The sequence below is a fragment of the Bombyx mandarina genome, chromosome 16, assembly GCF_030267445.1.
Source record: "Bombyx mandarina strain Sakado chromosome 16, ASM3026744v2".
Taxonomy (NCBI): Eukaryota; Metazoa; Arthropoda; class Insecta; order Lepidoptera; family Bombycidae; genus Bombyx; species Bombyx mandarina.
In genome coordinates, this window is record NC_143222.1 from 3,184,738 (window position 1) to 3,208,807 (window position 24,070).

The window sequence follows — 24,070 nt, forward strand, 5'->3', positions numbered from 1 at the left end:
ATCAGAATACATTTATTAGAAAGTAATCAAATGGCATATTTTACATCCTGCCTATAAATATAGCTACAAAATGATTTTTTTTTTTGCTATTCAGTGTTTCTAATCATTCTCGTGTCCAAAACATCCAATTTCAATTTTAAATCGAGACAAATAAAACTTTTCGTGGATGACACATAATATAACACAAAATGAAAAACTAAACTATTAAATTTTAAACAAACAAAAATCCTCGTCTTGAGAACAAAAAATAAAAAAAAAACAAAAAGACAGTCCTTATTCTATAAATGCTTGCAAAATTAAATAATATGCTAAATGTTTTTTTTTTGTTTAATTAAACTTAAACTAATTTCACAATCACAGACTCTGCCCTAACACGATAAGGACCCAATAATGTCCTCGTACTTAGAATACTTACTGGAACGTAGTAAAATGCTTTACTCTCTATTTTATATAAATAATATCACTTAATTATAACAGTTCTCTGCTCTAATACTATAAAAAAGTCCTTTGGCAGTTGATTGTCAACAAAATGGCCTCTCAATTTCGTATGTCCTTGAGGACGACCTTTGGGTCGACTTTTATGATTTCTCTGAGCTTTTTAACGGTGAACGGCATGAGGCTGTTGCAGAACGACATCATGGTGGTCACGTTGGCGTACTGGTCCGCGGGGGGAGGCTTCGACCCATAGAACGAGTACTGCTGGTCTCCGACTCCGGGCGGTTTGGTTGTCGATTTCCTAGCGACAGCGTTGACTCTGGGTAGTTTGGTCGTAGATTTCCTGGCGACGCGCTTCGGTGGCGGCTGGGCAGACTCTTCGCTGGTTTTGCGTTTGAACGTCTCGACCTCCTCGTTAGGCGGGAGGGAGGAGGTTGTCGTGTATTTTAACTTGAGGGTGCTGTGCACGGCGCTGTGGTGCGACCTCAGATCCATCAGGAACCGGAAGCGTTTGTTGCAATAGTCGCAGTGGTGAGTGTCCCTAGAATCGCATTGCAGCTTAAAGTAGGCATAGTTGATAATAGTGGCTCCAGCGTGGGCTGCGGAGTAGTGCTCCTGCAGCGAGCCCACGTCCTTACGCAAGGCCAGACAGATGCCACACTTTACGACCACATCTCCCTTCTTGGCGAACTGCCCCTCCGCATTATCATGCAAATGCGTCTCCGAGTCCTTTTCCAGGACAGTCTTCTCGCAAATCAGACAAATCAATTTGTTAGCTTCATCGGCAATCGTCTTCTTACCGTATACCTTCAAGTTCAAATTGAGGGGCGGTCTATCTGGTACCTGTATAGAGCTAATGCTGTGCTTTTGTCCCGGGTGCGCCTGGTCCAAGTGAGCGAGGAGGGCGGGGCGGTGTCCCGTGTAGTCGCAGTACCCGCACGAGTACGGCTTCAGCCCGTAGTGACGTAGCGTGTGCTCGCGCAACGCCTTCGAGTATTTAGTGGAGTAGCTGCAGTGCTTACAGGATTTCGGTTTGTTTTTATTCGGCATTTTAGGCTCGTCTATGATGAGCTTCTCTTCGTCGCTGTCCTGGGGCGCGGGCGGGGTCTGCTCGGGCGTCGGCACGCGTTCCTCGTACCTCACCACCAGCAGCGAGTTCTCGTCCGGCTCCATTAGTTGCAGGGCGGTTTTCGTTTCGTCGCTAGGGCCGGGAGCGGGGGTGCTTTGGTGCAGGAAGACCTTCTGAGTGGCGATGACGTGCGCGACCCACTCCCTGCGCATGGCGGGGTCCCTGGCCGCCTCCACGGGCCGCGCCGCCTGCCCCGCGTGACTCTTGCAGTGGAACTGAGCCTCGTGGTAGGTCTGGAAGTGCGACGCGCAGTGACTGCAACACCACCTGGGAACACATCCAGTAGACGCTATAGTTTTAAAAGGCTAAGCTTTTGTGTTTATCTGCAAGTAGCATCAAAATACCGTTTGGCGATTTTGCGTATACAAAAGCACATATCGACGCTTGAAAGGCAAACGTGACTAAGCGACAATAACTGCTTTGTACATAAATGATAGGCAATAATCATATTTGATGCGCAAAAAATATATATTTCTAGGTTTATTAAAATAGTTTCAATCCTACGGCTAGATTCGTTAAAATATTATTTTTTCAGGTATTTCGACTTTAAATTAGTCTACTGTAAAGTTCACACATTGTCGCTTAGTCACGTTTGCCTTACAAGCGTCGATATATATATATTTTTAAGGGATTTTATGACCTGCTAATTAAGACCTTTAAGTCATGTCTTATTTTAATTTATATTCTTATTTTTATGAAGATGATTAATTTGAGACATTAATCAACTGGGATGAAGAATTAAATGAAATGAGATGATATGATATGGGATGAAATATAATCTTAATAAAATGGTAGTCATTTACTCAGATTTTTTCAGTGGACTTTTAGCGGTAGGCAGCGGCTTGGCTCTGCCCTTGGCATTGCTGAAGTCCATGGGCGACGGTAACCACTCACCATCAGGTGGGCCGTATGCTCGTCTGCCTACAAAGGCAATAAAAAAAAAAAGGATCCCGAGAAATTACGTCCACCGGCCTTGTTTTATTTTCTCACATTTGTGCACTTTCACAGATATTAAACAGTTAATAAACCACCGTTATTTAACATTTAAACCCGAAGAAACACTAAATAGACAAAATAAAACAAATCACACAACTTCACTCGTCGCGTTCCCGCCAAAAAGTTTACAAAAGCATATCGACGCGTGAAAGGCAAACGTGACTAAGCGACAATGTGTGAACTTTACAGTAGACTAATTTAAAGTTGAAATACATGAAAAAATAATATTTTAACGAATCTAGCCGTAGGATTGAAACTATTTTAATAAACCTAGAAATATATATTTTTTGCGCATCAAATATGATTATTGCCTATCATTTATGTACAAAGCAGTTATTGTCGCTTAGTCACGTTTGCCTTTCAAGCGTCGATATATAAGCAATTGAGCAATGCCCGTGCGCCACTTACCGTATCTTGGACAGTTCGCCCTCCAGATGCTCCCGCATGGCGGCTTCCTCCCTCACCGTGTAGTTGCACTTCGGACAGCGGTACTGCATCTCAGACGGAGTACAAAAGCTACCAAACGTTTTCTCTAGATCTTCAACGGTGTATTTCTTTACAGAGTCCTCGGTCTCCAAGGTTTTCTCAGCAGCAGCGGCGGGCGGCGCCGCCAGAGGTCTCGGCTCGGCCCTCGGTACCAGTACCTTCTGCTGTTTCAAATTCTCTTTGTTGCGCTCGATGAGGTCCGTTTGGAATTCCAAGTGACCTTGGACCCAGTTCTCGATATTGGCGTTCTTCGGTAGTTGTATTGGTTCCTGATAGTGGCTCCTGTGTTCGGAGGTCATGTGGTCGTTCAGACCAAGCTTGTGGAATGCCTTGTAAGAGCACAATCCGCATCCCCATCTAAAAAATGATTTAATCAATTATCACATATCTCATATTACTTTTTTTATTTGCCATTTAAATACAACGATCAAGTCCATGGACATCACAATGTAAATGCCGCCAATCGCCTTAACATATGAGGCCAGTCACAGTAGTATATATATGTCCTTACAAGCGCACGAATTCGTGGCAGGGATAGGCAGGGCTCACCACCATGAGATTAGAGGAAAACTTGGGGACGAGAAGTGTGGGAGGGATAAGGTAATTATTGTGAAGGACACTGCTACGACTAATGAGTTCCATGTATGTGGTGATAGGTCCGCTTGTGAGTCCGCGCGGGTAGGTACCACCACCCTGCCTATTTCTGCCGTGAAGCAGTAATGCGTTTCGGTTTGAAGGGCGGGGCAGCCGTTGTAACTGTACTGAGACCTTAGAACTTATATCTCGAGGTGGGTGGCGCATTTACGTTGTAGATGTCTATGGGCTCCAGTAACCACTTCACACCAGGTGGGCTGTGAGCTCGTCCACCCATGTAAGCAATTAAAAAAATGAGTTCAGTAATACTATGGTCACTTACTTTCTATACTTCAACTCTTCGAATAAATGCGACTGCATCGCTTCTCTGGTATCTTCAAAGACAACTCGGCAGAGAGAGCACTTGTATTTGATGCCATTCGGCTCACTGAACTGGCCGTATATCTTGCACAGTTGGTCCATAGATTCGATCTCGTCATTTGAGTCTTCTGTTATTTCTTGTTTGACAATGTTCAGGTCTACGGCTGGTCGCGGCGGCTCTAGTCCTGTCGGCGGCGGAGTTGACGTCACACCAACCTCACTTTTTATTTCGGGTTCGCATACGCCCATTCTCTCTTGCTGCTTCCTCCATCTGGGAGTGCCGTCGGCGTCATCCGGCAACGAGCCCTCCCTATAAAAGTAATAGAACACGTCCGTTTCCTTGGTAGGGTGCGCGTTGCTCTGATGTTTCACGATATTCTCAACGTCTGAGGTCCGGAACGGGCAGTAGCAGCACTTGAACTGCATCTTGGACTGGTGCAGCTTCGAGCAGTGCTCCACGATTTCTGGTCGCAGCATACATTTGAACTGGCAGAGGCCGCACTGCCAGGCCTTGAGGTCCATCGTGGGCGCCACGGCTGGGGGCATTATCGCACCCGACGTTACTGACGACTCCTCTCTGACAGTTATAATGTGCGCGTTTTTATGACTGTCCAAATGTTTCTCGAGCACCTGCCGCTTGAAGTGATAGTACGAGCAGGAGGAGCACGCGTACAGCGTCGCTTCGTGCATCTTCAAGTGTCCGATGACACGCGCCGACGTCAGCGGCTTGGTCGTGTCCAAGTACTGGAACGGGGGGCAGTGGGCGCAGAGGTAATCTGTGCATTCGGGGTGCAGCGCCTCCCAATGGCGCCTCAGCATGTCCTCGTCCAGCGATATGTACGTGCAGTCCTTAGCGCCGCACACGTAGCGCTGTCGCTCCGGGACGTACTTGGGGTAGCGGGTCGCCGCTTCGACCGGTATAGTGACGCTGACCGAGTCCTGCCGATTCACTTTGTCGGGGGTGCGGTTGAGCGTGGAGCTGGACGCGAGGTTCACCATCCTGTCGAAGTGCTTCTCGTTGGTCTCCAAGTGCGGCACCGGGTTGACGGGCTGGGTCTCCGGCACGCACTGCCGCTCGGCGTGCAGCTGCAAGTGCCGCACCATGTTCAGGCGGACCTTGGTGCTGAACTCGCACAGCGAACAGAACACGAAGCTGTCGAGTATGGGGTTTATTGGCAATCGACCGACGTCCTGAGGGCCGAAACGTTTTGTTTTGTTCGCGTCGACCGAGAGCTTCCTCTTCGAGGGTACTCTGTCCGCCGCCACCGTAGCCCCGTGCGGCCGGACCGTGTAAACCTGAACGAGCCCTTGCCTGATAACCTCAACCACGTATTTTTCAGTGTTGTGGTGTAATCTCACGTGCTTCTTTGTCGTGACCATGGTCAGGAATCTCTGATTACATATCCCACACATGTAAGTTTTCGAAGACCCCATAGCGTGTAGTCTGTGATGTATGTCGTAGTGGGAGATAATGTCCTGAACACTACAGAGCACTTTCGTGCATCTCTTGTGTGGGCACGGAACATCCTTGAGTTTGGCGTTCGTTCCGCACGCTATAGCGTGACTCCTGAACCCGGCCATAGTCCGAAACAGGGATTTGCAATACGGACACCGACATAGTTCTGCTTTTGGGACCTTCACGTAGTCTTCCTCGGCACTAGAGTCGGCGTTGGAGGCCGTCGATAGCGAGCGACTCCTGATGCTTTCGATCGACGACCGTCGGGGCGACGTCTCAGCGGCGGTGTGCGAAGTGTCCTCCTCCTCGTCACTGTCCAAGCAGTAGATGACTTCAGCGTCCTTGGAGGACGTCGGGGACGGTTCGTCCTGAGGTTCCGTTTTGAGTGTAGGTGGAAGAACCACTGGTGGTGCTGGTGATGCTGGTCCAGCAATAGGCGGCTCGAGTGAACCGTCAGCATTTTCACTGAGTGAACACGATACTGGACCGGCGACTTGAGCTTGTTCATACTGTTCCGAATTTGTGTCGGTGAGATTATCTGTCTCCTCGTTCCTAACATCTTCTCTTGATGGTTGCGACTGTGTAACGGAATCAATGTGCGTGATGAGTTTCTCCAAGTCCAAAGATCTCTCTGCTTCTCTGACGGGATCCTCTGGGGGACCTGGGGTGACAGTCTCGGTGGGTATCTTGAATTTACCTTGGCTCATATTTGCTAACGGAAGAACCCTGTATCCGTTCGAGCCATCCTGAAATATCAACAAAGATCGTTTTTAATGAGTTTCCGCCCTTACCGAAGTAACAATAGTTAGTTAGTTAATATTTATATATAAATAAGACATACGTATTTGTACATTGAATATATTTATAAGAATAGATTATAATAATACATTATTGTTTGTGTACCCACATTATCGATTTTACGATTTACACATACATATTTACTGGTGGTAGGACCTCTTGTGAGTCCGCGCGGGTAGGTACCACCACCCTGCCTATTTCTGCCGTGAAGCAGTAATGCGTTTCGGTTTGAAGGGTGGGGCAGCCGCTGTAAGTCGATTTTTGTTAAAGCATGTCTATTTACAATCATTTGTTTAATTAAGTCACTAGTGATTTACTGATTAACGTCTAAGCTATACAAATAGGAACATACTTTATTGGTGATCACTCGTAGGTAAGCTTGCGGTTGCTTGAAGGGATGTTTCCCCGACGAGTGCGACATAATGTCCGTTTCCGAATCAGCTCCGTAGACGCACCAAGCGCACTGATACATTCCCATATTGTGAGCTTTCATGTGCTGCACCAATTGAGCCACCGTTGTGACCAGCTCACCGCAAATCTAGATGTAGAAAAAAAGGACATATAAAATATAGAACAGCTTTATCGTTGGCTTCGAGATTATGAAAAATCTTGCAATGTAAATATTTCGCGTACGACTTTGAAATAAAAAACTTCAATGAATGAATATCTGTTTTTTTTTTCTTTGGAAAACGTTAGCTTATATAATTATTTATATTTATTTATATTTTTATATATTTCTTTATGTTTTTTACTGGTGGTAGGACCTCTTGTGAGTCCGCACGGGTATGTACCACCGCCCTGCTTATTTCAGCCGTGAAGCAGTAATGCATTTCGGTTTGAAAGGTGGGGCAGCCGTTGTAACTATACTGAGACCTTAGAACTTATATCTCAAGGTGGGTGGCGCATTTAAGTTGTAGATGTCTATGGGCTCCAGTAACCACTTAACATCAGGTGGGCCGTGAGCTCGTCCACCCATCTAAGCAAATAAAAAAAATGTATTTATATTCATGGAAATACTATATGTACCTATTAGTTTTATTATTTCCAAATAAATATTAACACAGGTGAAACAGAGTCTCTGTTACTGAGTACTTGATCTGCTTCTCTGTAACAGAGAAGCAGATCAAGTACTACTTACATTTATTTGATAATACAAATATTTTTTATCGTTAAATTCAAAATTGAATGTAAGTAGAAGGGTAGATTTTTACTTTTACAATTTTCCACAAAATGGTATTGTTATCTATTTTAGGACATATGAGCGATCTTTGAAGCTATTGCATAACTTTTATCGCGGGCTTTGAGCGCGTCGACAGAATCAAGAAATTCCGTAACGAAAATAAAACCTAATACCCCCACTCCGCCTACCATGTAGCTCGCGTTCAACACATTCATACGTTTCGCTTGTGTAGTGTTTGTGAATAAGCGCGCGGCAGGACATCGCACAGCATGCGCATCATGAAAAATCTGCCCATCTCTCTCTCGCGCGGTCTAGCTTATGAGTGTGAAGGGGACAGTTAATGTTTTGCTTTTGTTAATGTTTATAAATATAGCGTGGTCTTATTTTATTATTGTTTTAATATTAAATTATTATTGTCTCATTATAATTGCATAAGTTGATAAAAAAATTCTATGCAATAGCTTTACCGCGGCAGTCCCCGAGTGCCACACGTGTTTTTTAATTGTCTTCTAGGCAGGGAAGCATACCACCACCCGCTTGATGGTGAGTGGTTACCGTCGCTCATGCACGTCAGCAATGCCAGAGATGGTACAGCCACATCACTGCATACCGCTGATTACTCTCTACAGACCTCGTTTCGAGAATAGTCAAGATCTTTCGATTAGCAAACAGTTTCTTGATTGATTGAATAACAGTTATTTAGAATATATTAGTCGTATTAGCTTAGTTGCTAAATACAATGCGATAATTAAAATAAAAAAATACGTACCCCACACGAGTAAGGAGCCGTGTGCTGCTCATATAAGTGGTCACAAAACTTTGCCGCGGTATAAGTTCGGAAGCTGCACGTAGTCTTAACGTCACCTGAAATGAACAAATACCCAATTTTCATTTCCCATTTCTTTTTTTTTAAAGGGATTTTATGATCTGGTAACTAAGACCTTTAGGTCATGTCTTATTTTAATTTATAATCTTATTTTTATGAAAAATGATAATATTGAGGGCAATGAAATGAAGGTTTGGAAGGTTTAATTTGAGATATTAGCCAACTGGGATGAAATTAAATGAAATGATATGGGATAAAATATAATCTCAGTAAAACGGTGGTCATTTACTGAGATTTTTTCACTGAGCTTTTTGGAGGATCCCGAGAAGTTACGTCTAGCGGCTTTGTTTCATTTTCCCACATTTGTGCACTTTCACAGATATTAAACAGTTAACAAACCACCGTTATTACACATTTAAACCTGAAGAAACACTAAATAGACAAAATAAAACAAATCACACGACTTCATTCCTCGCGTTCCCGCCAAAAAGTCATTTCCCACTTCATTCGCATTACGTAACGTGATTAGTACAACGATTTACTAACCTATCGTCTCGGAATGGCCACATAAATAGAAGGCAACGGCTTCTTCGCGTGACAGCAGATTGGACGAGTCTTCGGCAATCGGCGAGACGTTTGCAGAGTGTAGGATGTTCCCATTCTTTGTTGCATCTTTGTGGGCTTTCGCAATGTGCGCGGCCACCGATTGACTAGCCGCCGCCCTGTAGAAGCACAACGCGCAACAGTACTGACAGGCGCCGTGCGACTTGAACACGTGCATCACTAAATCGATCCCGTTCTTCGACGTGTTAAAATCGCAGTAGGAGCAACACAACGCGTTCTCGCCACCCATCCGCTGGTGGGTAGACGCGTGCATCAACGCTTCCTCAACGTTATCCGAGGCGAACGAACAAAAACGACCAGCGCATTTGTATATTTTAATCAGCTTGCCCCTATCCATCATCGCTTCCAACACGACACGGTGCTTTTTCGTCATAATCTCCGCCTGCCATTCTTCGTAGTCCACGACTGGCGTTTTCGGAATATCCTTAATATTTTTTATCGGATAATTAGGACTGAAATGAGGTAACGGAACACTTTTATCGCCCAAACTCATGACATTCTCAATTACGGGCAGCGGTGATTTGCATTGCGTATCCTCGATCGGACCTGACATCAGCTGCGCCAGAGGTCGCACGTTTATGTAAGGTTTAGTAACGGCAGAAATAGTTTCCGTTTGTGTTAGAAGACTATCCGATGATTCAGGTTGGGTAGATTTCTCAGGAGCTTCTTCGCATACAGGAAACTCATCTGCATGTTTATCTAAGAAATGTTGTAGACAATCCTTGAATTGGTGCACACCTTGTGACATAACGATTACTTTGCACATGAAACAATAACCATCCCATGGCTCTTTATGTTTCAACTGAACGTGCTTTTTCAATGAGATTAAAAGGGGTATTTTGTAATGATTGTTTCCGTTAATGCAGCAAACGTATTCTTTAGCTCCGGATTCTTTGTAGCTAATCTTGAAATGGGGAGTTACGACTATATCCGCAGAAGGCATGTCGAGCTGTGAATCCGTAACAACAGGCGAAGAGCTCGGAACACCATCCACCGCAGGCGTTGCCGAAATTTCACCAAAGTTCGAAAGTTCACCGTCAACGTTGTCTTTCTCTTTTTTTATTTTGATATTCTCCAAAGACTCAACAGCATCCTCGCTCTCAAATCTTATTTTTGACTGGATACCACCGGACATTTTCGTTTTTTGCTTACGCGCAGATTGAACGGTCTCTAAAGATGGGGATGGTATCGCGCTGTCCTCAATGGTAACGTTGCTGTTCTCGTCGTCATTGCCTCTATCTTCCTTCCTTGAGACCTCAAAACTTTGATTCGAACGAGTGCTTCTTAAAACACGATTCGGTTGACCGTTTTGATTTGCTCCGCTTTCGATCGTCGTCAATTGTTTCAAGAGTTCAGAAAACGCCTTATTGGAGAGCAATGCGAGATTCACAGTGAAGACTTCAGTGTGCTCATCATTGTGACGTAGTACTACATGAATCTTCAAATTCTCTATAGATATCTGTGTGAAATTGCATTTACTACAAACGTATCCAATAAGCTGGCCTTTGTTCTCTGTGGGCGGTGGCGGAATATCCAATTGGAATGAACAAGGCTTATCGACACATTCAGAACATGGTAACTTATATTCTCCGGTGTGCATACTAACAATGTGCCAGAAAAACGCTTCTAAATTACCCTTCGACTTAGCGAACTCCCTGGAACAAAATCTGCATACATACTTACTAGTTTCGATTTGTTTAATTATTTGGAAATTAATTCGTGCACACTGTTCTATTGCCTTCTTTGTAGTCAATGGATCCATTCTGGACAAGGGGATTTCAGTATGCGGATGCTGTTTTTTATAATGGCACACGATATCATCACCGGAATAATCGCACAAACGGCAAGAGTAAATAGTCAACTTGCTCTGAAAACAGTATGATGTATCGGTAAAGCACTCTTTGTCCATTACATTAGTAGCTTTTCGAATTACAGCAGTTTCATTATGAAGTGTTTTATCTGTTTGTTTTTCATCCAACTTTGGTTTCTTATTTTTTTTCTTTTGGAGACTCGATGCTGAAACATTACGCCGTTTACGTATGATTTTCTTTTTAATCTCACCAAGGGCCTCAGTGCTGCCAAAACTTTGAGATGAGCTATCGGAGCTAGGATCGCTTCCAGAGTCTTCATCATCACTGCCCTTAAAGGTACTTGATTCTAAGGAATCTGATTCAAATGCATATGGATCTAAATTTTCCCGTTTCTGAACAAATTTTGTCTTGGACTTTGGTCCAAATGTCTTGATTTTCCTTGATTTAGTTTCGTCTTCGTTTATTTTTGGTTTTGGCTTTGGTCCTGGTTTTTTTCTTGTCGGTTTTTCAACGGGTTGTTCTTCATCTTTCGTTTCTTTAAGCTTTCGTGGCACTAATGATTTCGAAGCTTGCAGATCATCGTTAGAGTTGGTTTGTTTTTCGTCAACTAATTTTGCTAGACGACACATTCTGAGGCCGGTTGCATTCAGAACATCGTCGCTAGTAAACATCTCTTTTATGTCTTCACGCAGTTTTAACAGTTCTCGTGAAGGCTTCTTTAATTTAGACTTTGTTACTTCAGTTTTTACTGGGATCGATTTAGTCACTCGTTTTTTCCATTTCCATTTCCTACTTAGTTTTCTCTTGCCTTTCTTTCCTGCGATTTTTTTCTTAACAGAGACATTTTCTGTCGTTTCAATACTTTCTTTTTTCGTAAGAGCTTCAGATTCATTTTCTTTATCTTTCTCGCTTAATATTTCTGTACATTGTGCAGTGGGGGTTTCATTTATTTTTGGCACATTTACAATCTCATCATTTTTTATTTCAGCACTATGTTCTGTCACAGATGTTGCATCGAGGACATTTTTTTCTTTGTTCAAGTCTCGACCCACTTCAACAGCGTCCTCTGATTCTTTTTTCACTGTGTTTTTGTTGGGCTCATCCTCTTTCGTGTCTTCATCGGATACTATTTGGCTTATTTTTTCAAGTTTCTTTTTTATCTTTTCGTTTTCAGCTGAATCATCGTCTAACATAGTCAGTAATTCCTTTATCTTGGATTTATCTTGTAAAAGGGTCAGAATACTACCAAGAGAGTCAATGGGCGGTACAGTGTCTTTTAGTTTTTGATTAGACTCTACAGAGCTTTTGGAATTGATTTCAATATGTGACGACGATACGTCTGAATTGTCATCGACGTGGACTTCATTAGTGCTATCAGGTAGGCTTTGTTCTTTAGAAGTGTGCAAATTTTCAGTATTTGGATTATCAGACGTAGAACAAACATTGCTTATGTCACTTTCATCTGGTTGACCATTTGTGTTACGTGGTGCCATTTTAGAAATATCTTCTTCAACTTCTGTAGTGGAAACGATTGCATCTCTGCTAGCATTATCGTCCTCTTTTAAAGTGACATTTAGTTCATTTTTTTCTACTACTACTGTACTCTGGTTTTTTGGGGATAACAGAAAACTATTAGTTTCTTTATTTATTATACTACATTCATTTTTACTTGAAATCATGGAAGACTGTTCATATTCATCAGGTTTTTGTATTGAATCAAGATCTTCGGCATTTTCACTATCTTTGTTTGAAGTGGTCAATTCATTTCCATTTTCACATACTGACGTTTTCTTCAAATCTCTTCGTATTACCTCGTCAATGTCCTCAAATGATCGATCTACAATTTGATTAGAGTCAGTAATATTATCTAGCATATTCTCGAAAATAATGTCTTCAGTGAAATCAACAGTATCTTCATTTTTAGGAGTATAAATTTCATTACAGGAATTAGCTATTAAAACATTAATACTATCAATAACAAAATCTGACGTAATGTTTTCTGTATTGAGATCCAAGATTTCTGAACCAAATCCAGTGCTAGAATTGTCTGTAACGTTATTGGGTTCTTTGATATGTTTAAAATTTTCATCGCGATTTTTGGACTGAATGCATTCATTATCTTGTTTTTCTGATATAGTTGTTTCCGATTCAGGAGCAGAATTATCAACAAGGGTCTGCTTTAAATCTTTTGACTGGACACTTTCATCTTTAAGATCTTCTTTTTTAATATGTTTCTTTCGAGACCTCGTTATTATCATGTCAGTCATCTGAGTATCTTTGCTTGATGTACTATCCTCAGAATCACTAACTTTTAGATCTTTAGAAAAAGATGAGTCTTTAACCTTTTGTTTTAGAGTAACTTCCTCTTTTTTAGACGTTTCAGTATCTTTTTTGGCAATATCGCTTTGATTTCCTTTGTTTTCATTACTTAACGTCTCGTTTTCCTCTGGAGCTCTTTTAATTTTGGGAATCTTATAATTTTTTACACCATATCCAGAACCCAAGACTGCACCCTTCGCAATATTATCGCTAGAATACACAATTCCATAGGTATTTTTGTATCGGTTCTCATTCCGTAATTTATTTTTGTAGTCTTTATCATCACGACGCATTCTTGGGTCCCTACGATTTTTTGTAGGAGAGTAAGGCAGGCTGCCACTTTTTGACTTTTCTCGGCGATCTTCGTAAGAATCTTTTTTACTACGTAACACTCTTTCTGGTGTAGTATTGGGAGAAACTTCTTTTTCACTTTTTCGAGCCTCAATTATTTCTGTTTTTTGGCATTGTTTTAATTCAATCTTCTTTTTAAATTGTTCGAAATGATCTTTCATTTCTTGGAAAGTTTTACTAGGACCGTCGCGTCCTGCTGTGTCGCGACCGACACTGGAAGCTCTTCTAAATCGGTCTTTTTTCGTATCAATAGACTGAGTTGAAAACAAATTTTTAGTAACATTGTGGGATTTAACAGAACGAATTAATGATTTATCACCACGCAAGTCGCGTCCCGTCGTCGTTGAATACGCTCCTAAATCTCGACCAACACTTGCCGCACGTTTTCTACGTGAATCAAAAGACGACTCGTTAATTTGTAATCCTTTTTTCGACATAAATTCTTGGAAAGATGCATTCACACTTGTATCAATAGTAAACGATCGCCCTGAATAAGACTTTATAGCCATTACATTATCAGAAGAATTAAAATCGATATTTCTTTGATTATCTTTCATGTGATGCCTTCCAGTCTTTTGTCCGCTGTTAAAATCAGTTCTAGATTCTCTTTCGGTAGATTTTGCTCGACTATTAGATGCATATAAATTACCATTGCGATTTTTAGAATAAAAGCCATCATGATCTCTGGAAAATTCGCCACTTTCTCGCCGTGAGTAGGACGAACGATACGGTTGATCATAAATTAAATTTGAATATCTGTTTCGGTCATTTCTTAACGAATTCTGATCTCTATCATGTCTGTAAGATTCTGCCCCATCGTAATGTCTGTAAGATTCTGCCCCATCGTATGACATTTTGTATGAATTATAAGATCTTTCATGATAAAATCCTCTATCCTTATACCCTCGTTCCCTGTCATTATATTTAGAATTTGTATCTTGCATCCATTGTTTTCTATTTAGTCTGGGGTCTTTAGAAAATGTTTTATTGAAGTCACTTTGAACATATTCAGATCTACCGAATAAATTACTATGTGACGCATCAGAGCGATTAAAAGGGTAGCTTTTATTCGGAGGACAATCAGTCCTACCAAACGAGTGAGTTGGCGTCATTGGGCAATCAACCCTACCAAATGTAGTATTAGGCGTAGAAGGGCACTCTAATCGAACAAACGGATGCCCTGGCTTTATGAGAGGCTCAGGCCTGCCAAATGAATGAATTGGAGTTTGAGGACATTCGTTATTACCGAAATAGTGAGCGGGAGTCCCTGGACATTCAAGTCGGCCAAACGGATGACTTGGGGTCGAAGGGCATTCCAATCTATTAAGGTCAGAACCTAATGGATTGATCGGGTCTAACTTCCTAAAATTATTGACATTAGGACCATCATGTCGTCCGAATAAAGATAATAATGGTCGAGGGCTTTCCATTCTATTTTCTGGATTATATTTTGGATTTCCGCTTTTCTTGTACTTATCATGGTTATAAGAAATACTGTAACTAGAATCCTTTTGTGAATTGCTCCCTCTGGAATCCTCATCCCGTTTACTGAACACTTCATCATTCTCGGCCCAGCGAGATTTACGTCTATTTGTACCGTTGCCCCAAAGGTTATGTGTACCATTGGATTGTCCTCTTGAGTCATTGCCTTCGTAGAATCCAAATGAAGAGGCGTATACGTGTTTACGACTAGAATCACTATCTCCAGATTCAAATGGCTGGTAATTAGGAGTCATTTCATAAGTTCTAGAATTTGGAGTCATACTGGGGTTTCTACTTGGTGTACTTGGAAGTAAATTGTGTACGTTTGGATATGGTCCTTGTTGTTTGTCGGAATTTACAGAATTAGGACTATCTTTTATTGTTTGGTTAATTTCATCCCAAGTTCTAGAATCGGTGGATGTCTTCTCATTACTGGTTAGTTTTATATCACTGTGTTGAGAAGTAGCTAGCTTGCAATTGATATTTGATGTATTTGGACTTATCAAAGGAAGTTCTCGCATATCAATGTCCCATTGAGTACTTTCATGATTTACTACCTTCACGGGATCACTGGGTATTATTATAGGCTGGGTTTGGTCCAAATTTAAGTCGATTTCGTTATCTGGAGATTTTGGTGCGAGATCACTGTAAATTTCATCAGTTGTTATTTCACTAGGTTCTTCCTCTTCTTCGGAACTTATATTATCAACCAATGATTTCACTGGCAGTTGGAATCTTTCGCATTCTTTATCAGTCAATTTAAGGCTTTGTTTTCTATTACTTTCCTCTTTCGACATGAACAGTCGACTATCTTGCAAGGAAACGAATGGTGATGGAATCGACTTTTCTTTGTACTTCTCAATCGATATGCGTTTTCTAGGCATTAAGTCTCCGTTTTTTGAAACTTTTATGAGTTTCGGTTGATGTAAGGACGGGGTTTCAATTTCAGGACTTTGTATATTCATACTTTCACTTAATATCTCATTTTTCAGCGCTTGAAGAATGTCTATTTGAGACACGACATCTTTGTCAGCAATAGCTTCTTCTACACTTGGTTCATTTAATAGAGGTATTTGCACTGCATCATCTTGTCGATCAAGAGTCGCTGATACTATTGCTGATGAATTGTTTTCAGTGTTTGCAATGTTCACACAGTCCTTGTTCGAAATATATTCGGTTTCGCCTCTGGAACTGCTCTTAATTTCTTCAGTTTCTTCATCATTCAAAGGTTTGTAGAAATTAGCTCTAAATGATTTTGTAGATTCTAAAATTGTATTGGTAAGATTATCTGATTTTTTACATAATTCATCTTTTAAATGAATTATTTCAATGTCCTTTTGATCTGAATCATTATTTCGTAAATCAACAATTGTAGAGCGTTTAGAACTATCGCTTATAGAAACGTCTTTGAGATTGGCAATATTTTGAAAAGTTTCATCTTTGTTATCCCTTTTATGGTTATTTTTAACAGTCTCTTGTATAGTATTAAAATCGTCTCCATCGTCAGCAGTTATAATCTGACTAACAGGTTTGTTTAGAGAACTAGATTCTTCTTTTAGAAGTTCTTTTACGTATTCACTTTCTTTTAAAAGTTTTTGGGAAATTTCGTTTTTACGTTCTTCAAGCAATTGTTTTTCGGTTTCATTCGCGCTGTATATTTGAAAATCGGAAGAGTCTACTGCTTTTTCAGCCTCTTCATTTTGTTTTGATTTTTCATCTAAAGCAGAATTAAAAACCAAACAAATTTGAATTTTTCGAGGTTCTTCTTTTGAAGTAGCTGTATGACTGTCAGTCTTTTTATTTTCATCAACAATAACCACGCTACCATATATGTTTTCTATAGCTTCGCTCTCACTATCGGATAGCTCACCCTCTTCTATTTCTTCTTTTCGTTTCTCTTTTATTTTTTTATTTTTATATGACTTTAATATTAAGTCTGATATGTCATCATTCCCACCGGTTTGCTTTAACTCACCTAGGATTTGAGTCCTAAGTTCTCTCAACGTTTTAATATCAACATCTCCGTCACTGCAATTAATAATCCTTGATAAAATATCTTTGGTATTTAAAGAATTGAGACTTTCTTGAGGAACTTTCAAAGTTATGTTGAAATCTTTCAAATTTTTATTTCTGATACTTCCTTTAGGCGACTTACTCCGGTCACTCTTTTTATTGACTGGTGAATGTGGTCTCTTCGGCGATCTGCGTGGAGACCTTCGTGTGTACATCGCGTTTTCTTTATTTAGAGATTTATCATTTCTTCTCCGTGGACTAGAATCAGGTGATACCAATATTCGAGTATATTTTTTTTTGCTTTTTGACATATGTGGTGACATAGACTTGTTTTCTTGAGAAGTAGTAGGAGATGGAGAATGTTTATTTGGTCGTCTTTGGAAAAGAGCTGGTTCTTTACTTCCTGGTGTACAGACTTCTTCAATTTCACTAGCTCTTGCTATTTCCGGTAGGGTGTCAGTATCCTTTAAAAGTTTACTCGATAGTGTTTTGAGTTTAGATCTTGCGGAATCAAAATTCTCTTTAGACGAATTAGGAGACTGTGATTCTGGAAGCTTTTCCTTTGGCACGGAAGCTTTCTAAAATTATAATTTCGTTTTAGGAAAACATTCAACAAATCTTTATCTAGATAAAAAAAAACTTACAAAACAACTCACCTGTTCCACTTTTGAGTACAGATTAATCAAAACCTGTTCACATTTTAACAAGTTTTCCATCTTCATCCTGCAAATATTGTGGGATTAATTAACTATATACAATAAATTTTATAAAATTGGTGCTTTTATAAACGGAATTACCGTAAGTAAATGATAATATAATTTTGAACTTTTTTTTTGTTTAAAATGAAGCAATAACCGCATGACAATTGAAGCCTAATTATAAACTACACCAAACCTTTTGTTTTTATCCATCAAAAGGTCCCTCAGCGACCTTATTTTGTCCAACTGAGCTTGTCTAGGATTCGCGGACAGGGCATTCGTGCTTTCGAGCCTTTTAATCATGCTCTCCAGAAACGGAATGTACTTCTTCATCTCCGCGAATTTCTTCTCGTAAGCCGAAGCCATTTCGCCGACTGCAACAACAATACCTTTTAGAATATTCTAACAGTGCCTGTAACATATCAGTCTTGTTTGATTCAAAGAACTCAAAAATGTTTCAAATTTTACAATGTTACAGTACAGCCAATTTCAATAACAAAAGTTGTAGACAATAAAACAACACTCGATAATAGCATTGATGTAGTGGTCATTATTAATATCTAACGTAATGAAAGAAAACTCTCTTCACATTTATTATGGTCATGCAAAGCAAAATGCTTATGGTAATGCTTTCTTATAAGTAATGTGGTTTTTCTTAATTTGCTACCTTGTAAACAATTACGTTATTCAATACATATCATCGATTTATTTCTCGGATCAATATTGAACATCCTGAATTTGTGCTAGAATTATTTTTGAAATGTCTCTATGAGAATAATAAAGTTCTTAAAACGAGGAGAATTTTAAAACGTATAAATAACTCGCGATTAAACCATGTATTTCATTTCTGTGTCATTCACATCACATTCATTTATAGGATTATTTATTTTTATTTGTGTGTTAAAGAAAGTCGGTAATTCTATTCCAGTTAATTGTCCACTCCATTCGTGAGCCCATTTCAAATCCTACTCAGTATAGTTTTTTTTTAAATTGTAAACACAACAAACATATCTCTATAATAAATACAGATAATTATATAGCTTAACAATAGTTTAGTAATAACACATTTCTTCGGTTTTCCCGGGTTATAAACATAATTAAAAAGATTTATATGAAATTTAATCCTGTGTTTTTTGTTTTCAATTTACTTTTTCCTATTTTCGAATGCTTTAATTGTCGCGACACATTTACCGGGATTTACTTATACGTGTAGCCTTACATAATTTCATTTATAAATAATAAATATCAAGCATAATCGAGGGGTGAAAGGATAATTGGTTCAAGCGACATTTTTCTTAATACCCCATCGAGGTCCCTTTTATTTAATAATAATTATAAAAAATTTGATGTCTTTAATTGAACTTCAATTATGTTTATTCCATTCAAATAGCTGAAGTATTTTTTGTCAATTTGTTCCAAATTAAAAATGGTTATCTTGTAAAGTTTCAAAAATGTCGCTTAAACCAAATAGCCTTTTACTCCTCGATACGCATACAAATCTGCGTCTGTCAAGTGAATGAACAGTATTATCAATGTTGTAAAACAAAGCCCTCTTTTTATGTTCAGAGTTCGTCGTACTAATGACGGATGTGTATGAGCAAATGTTTATTACGCTTTAAAAATTATAATAATATTATATTGGTTTTCGTTAAGACATTTTGATGTCGCATACCTGAGTATGTCGATACTAAGACAAATTCTTTAGACGATCTTCCAAACCAATATGAAATGTTTTGAAAATACTCGAACGGAACGGTTTTTTAACAGTGACTGAGGTATTTTAGAGAGCTTCACGGGCAGCTTTAATAAGTTACTCAAGGTTTTTTCCTTGTGAATATTCCACTCTTTTTTTTATTGCTATATGGGTGGACGAGCTCACAGCCCACCTGGTGTTAAGTGGTTACTGGAGCCCACAGACATTTACAACGTAAATGCGCCACCCACTTTGAAATATAAGTTGTAAGGTCTCAGTATAGTTACAACGGCTGCCCCACCCTTCAAGCCGAAACGCTTTACTGCTTACGGCAGAAATAGGCGAGGTGGTGGCACCTACCCGTGCGGACTCACATGAGGTCCTACCACCAGTACCACAGTCACAAGTTCGTTACATCGATTAAAAGTAGCACAGTTTCGTCCTATAATATCACTTCTGTTGTGGTTTTATAAAGTTTAGATATTTTACTTTGTTACGAAGAGACGGGAGGATATGCTCAAAATTAACATGCTGTAAAGGGCATACCAGAACCCATAAGTGGTACAAAATCATATCAAACCCTTTTTTTATTACTTAAATGGGTGGACGAGCTCAGCTTTGATTTGTGGGAGAGGGGGTCAAAGTACAATTGAAATAACGACTGTCGTAAAACTCAAAACAAAACTCATGATTGAGGACGACAACAAGATATTATCTACCAGTGATTGCGCAACATAATTAAAAATGATAAGGTTTTGTTATTGAGCGATTCTATGCCTTCGCCATTCAAGATTTTAGCAAACGCTACATAATTATGTATTCAGAAAGGAAAAAACACCCACCCTAAATTCTTATTAAGGTATATTCGTATTAAATATATTCCACGATATTGGTACATTATCAAACTCAGTTCACGGAACTATTGTGTTACAAAAATGCCTTGATGAATAAGTCTCCAATTAGCCTGTCTCGTACAGTCAATCGAGAAACCACAATCATAATAAGGGTACACTTCAAGCAACATCGGAAAAAGCGGCATAACACCAACGCAAAAATATACAACCGATAGCTTGCGAAATTACGAAAGACAGTGTATTATTACACGCGCTAATCGATAAACACACTCTCCAAACGTACATATGCGCCAGCTGTTAAAGGCACACATTATTGTTGTCACACAATAATAATGACAAGTTATTTGTGTTAAAATACATTATAACCTCAGAGGAACAGGCAAACACACGAACCGAACGTCACAGGCTCACGTGTTAAGAAAGTAAAAATTAAACAAAGGTACACAGACAGCAAGTCAAAAATTTTCCATATTCGGTACACAATAGAAGAACAAGTATCAATTCACAGCAAAGAGATTAAAGATGTCCTAAAGGATCCATTAGATCTTTGCATTAGACGCCTTTAGCTCTAACATGAAGAGTAGGCTTAGGGACTCCGGTAGCCGACAGAGTTCGACATGCAACCTAATCTAAACACCAGCCCGCTGAGTTTCTGGCCGGATCTTCTCAGCGGGTCGCGATTCCGATTCGATACTGGAGCCATTCGCGAAGCAGCTGCTCCTGAGTTCTTGAGGTCTCCATTTGGAGAATCGGGAACTGTTCGCAAATCTCACCCCTCTGGCTGAGCCTTTGCTCGCCCACCAGCCCTGGTGAAACTGGAAAGGCCTCCGGGTCACCAGTAATCGCATAGTCACAAAAAAAACCATTAAAGATGGTGAATACAATTAGTGGATGTCACTGATTATCAACTTCTTGAAATACTACAGCTTTTCTTGCCTAGTCATAGTAATGCCTGGGTACAGGCAAGCCACCGCTGCCTGTAACTAAGCACTCCGTGCAGATCTTATGTGAAGAAGGATTTTTCATAGCGCTCAGAAAGTACCGTGGAGTTCCGTGGAGCCCACTCTCTAAGCGGTTATCCGAATAGTTCTTCATGTCTCTCTCTAGACAAATTGTACGAGCGTCTCCTTTACAAGCGGCTTTGACTTCAATACTGATCAATCCGCGCCGATCCATCCCTCGGTGCTGTTGGAGGCTACTAGTAGCAGTCAAACCATACGCACTTTATTCGTTAAAGACTTATCGAAGAGTTCGACGTGACACTAAGCCTAGAGCGTCGGCCCTCTGAGTTTCTCATTATATCTTCCCAGTGAAACGCGACTCCGATAAGGTAGTAGATCGATTCACGAAGCAATTTTCTGACTTCTGAGGCCTTGAGGTACTCAATTATTAGAAAACCTCTGCCCTCTCGTCTGAGCACCTGCTCTCGCCCACACTTTTGACTTGTGTGTCAATTTTTTTTACTGTAAAGTTTCAGAAAACCTTTTATTTCTGTGGAAATAAATTAAAAACTAACCAAGTTTTAGCTCCATGTCTATAATTAATAGCAATTTTTCAATATTCCATCATAGTTCAAAAATTACAAGTGATTTTATAAGCGAGGATGCATATTTATAGCCTATTCACTTACAAAACAATTTATGTATTTAATAATGTAATGTTTTTTTTTAATTTTATCACCGTTTCTATCACTAGTTTTATAGTAGTCTTAATTATGTATGCCACCCCACTAATTTTCTCGTAATTCTGGTACCCCCTTTGTATGCAATCTTCAAGTTTTTTTAAAAGCATTAAGTGCCAAAAAGTTTAATGGACGTAATCGAGCATACTTATGTCTGTATCACCATCAGTCAAATTTCGCGTTATTTACGAGCATCTGGAATTTCGCGTTCCTTCCATTTACAATTGGTTTTCACTGCGGTTATTGGGAGAAAACCAATTTAAATATTATTTCGTCTATTCATCTCGACTTCCGGCTACATACAGTTCTCACAAAATAAAACGGTGAAGAACTGCAAGTGGATGTGATCAAATTATATTTTCGTTAGGCGAGGTAGGTATTTATAGAATAATCCGTTTTGCGGCCTCTAAGCTATGGTTTTAATCAATTTAATGGGCAGATGAGCTCACGGCACACTGTTTATCGGTATTCAGGACAATCTTAACTTAAAAACCACCTTGGGATATGAGGTGGAGCTCTCAACAATTAGGTATATTGTTATACCGACTGCCTCACCATCAATAAGTTGTCGAACAAATTTAATTAAGATCAATGTCAATAGAGAAGTTAACTAAATTAACAAAAGAAATAGCTAGGATACTAGATTTCTAAGTTAGATTATTATATCTATTAAAAAGTATCTTTACATGTATTTCTGCAGGAGACAAGTATACCTACAACGAATTACTGCTGGAAATTCAAGAAGCTAAACTGGGATCAAAGATTTTACGCTTCGCCTTTTTGCCAAAATCTATGGCATCAACCTATTTTAATCATTTTTATTATATTTTGTTTTATTTAACTAAAATTAACTTTTTAACAGAATACGTATCATTCTTAACCTTATTGCCAACTATCACAAGTAATAACGTAAATTCATCGAAGCTTGTACTTCGCATTCCTATTGATATTTTCTCATAACTGGTAATATATATTTTACTTTAAAACAGAAAAAAATCACGTACACCAGTACGGGTATTAAAAATCAATTAACATAATACAAAAAAAATACAAAATTTAAGTAACGGCAACGGCATATCATTCATTCCTAGCATACGTGAAGCTTACAAAACAAAAAAATATATTATGCATAAGTTTTTGAGGAATAAAGGGAACAGCAACATTGTTATTCTCGTATTCCTAATTTGAAGCAAATTGACGAGTGAAAAACAATAGAGAGAAATGTATATACATAAATATATATACGTACCTAAAACAATATGATTTATCATTTTATTAATTACTTGAATGTTACTTTCTTTAACTGAGGACACTAGCGTCTCTTGAATACTGACACTGCAGAAAAGTGTCAAGAACCACAATCTTCCTTTGTTAAAAGAAAAAATGTATTATTACCCACAACAGATATCAAATCAGAAACCGTTTGGTTTTCTCTTTAATCGGAAACAGATGAGCATACAGCCCTCTTGATCGTAAGTGGTCAGTCTAATCGGCATCTTCCAGACGCTACCTACCGTCGAGAACTCTTCAAACATCGTTTGAAGGCATCATGACGCTAGGTAATTCTTAAATAAGGCAGGTGTGAACTGGATAACCACGGTGGACGATCATAACGATTTAAGGGCATCAACTTTGCATCGATGGTGATCGTACGATAGACGAGTAGACGAGATAGGTAATCTCAAATAAGTCTTAGACCAACCTCAATTGATTTTAGGATATCAATCACCAGTTTCCGAGCGTCTGCAACTCTTATTTGTAAGAATTTATATAAAAGAGCCATGTTTTGTTATGTCCGCGAAGTATCTATATTGGATCACTTTTGCAAGGGCACTCAAATACCTTGGGACGTTTGTACCTAGATAGGTAGGTATATTTTAATATTTGACACATAACAAATAACTGCTTCTCATTAATATGAAAAACAGAAAGATGACATTAATTCATTGTCAGGTATTGGAAAATTGCATTATTAAATATAATTTCATAAAAATAATTTTAAATAAAAATATAATAGATTGTTTAAAATCGAATTGAATTCTTACAAACCTACCTTTCACGCCAAGCTTAATACACAATCAACGAATACGTAACAATTTTTATGTTGTTTTGTTTTATAAGCACAATATTCTTAAGTAATACACGATCCATTGAGAATATTATTTCTGCATAACAAGATGGACGCCGTCAGGAAATTCGATCGACTGTCGACTATATGTTGTTCGTTGTTCCACTGAAGCGGCTTGCACTAAAATGTTGGTCGACAAAATGGCGACGCGCGCGA

At 39.4% G+C, this 24,070-nt stretch overlaps 1 protein-coding gene across 3 annotated transcripts in view; it reads right to left on the reverse strand.

Annotated features, from left to right (window-relative positions):
* Positions 1-24,070, reverse strand: part of LOC114252753 (uncharacterized) — a 25,501-nt gene continuing 1,431 nt past the window's right edge. For 2 of the 3 annotated variants that reach the window (XM_028187369.2, XM_028187370.2), the window contains exons 2-9: positions 17,755-17,932; positions 17,517-17,583; positions 8,807-17,438; positions 8,204-8,298; positions 6,607-6,792; positions 3,963-6,202; positions 2,969-3,403; positions 1-1,831 (exon numbers count right to left, since the gene is read on the reverse strand). In XM_028187369.2, the coding sequence (XP_028043170.2) occupies positions 538-1,831; positions 2,969-3,403; positions 3,963-6,202; positions 6,607-6,792; positions 8,204-8,298; positions 8,807-17,438; positions 17,517-17,583; positions 17,755-17,924 (13,119 nt within the window). In that variant the 5' untranslated portion in view covers positions 17,925-17,932 and the 3' untranslated portion in view covers positions 1-537. Of the gene's footprint in view, positions 1,832-2,968; positions 3,404-3,962; positions 6,203-6,606; positions 6,793-8,203; positions 8,299-8,806; positions 17,439-17,516; positions 17,584-17,754; positions 17,933-23,839; positions 24,037-24,070 lie in introns of those variants that run through there. The other variant, XM_028187371.2, reaches the window with a different exon arrangement.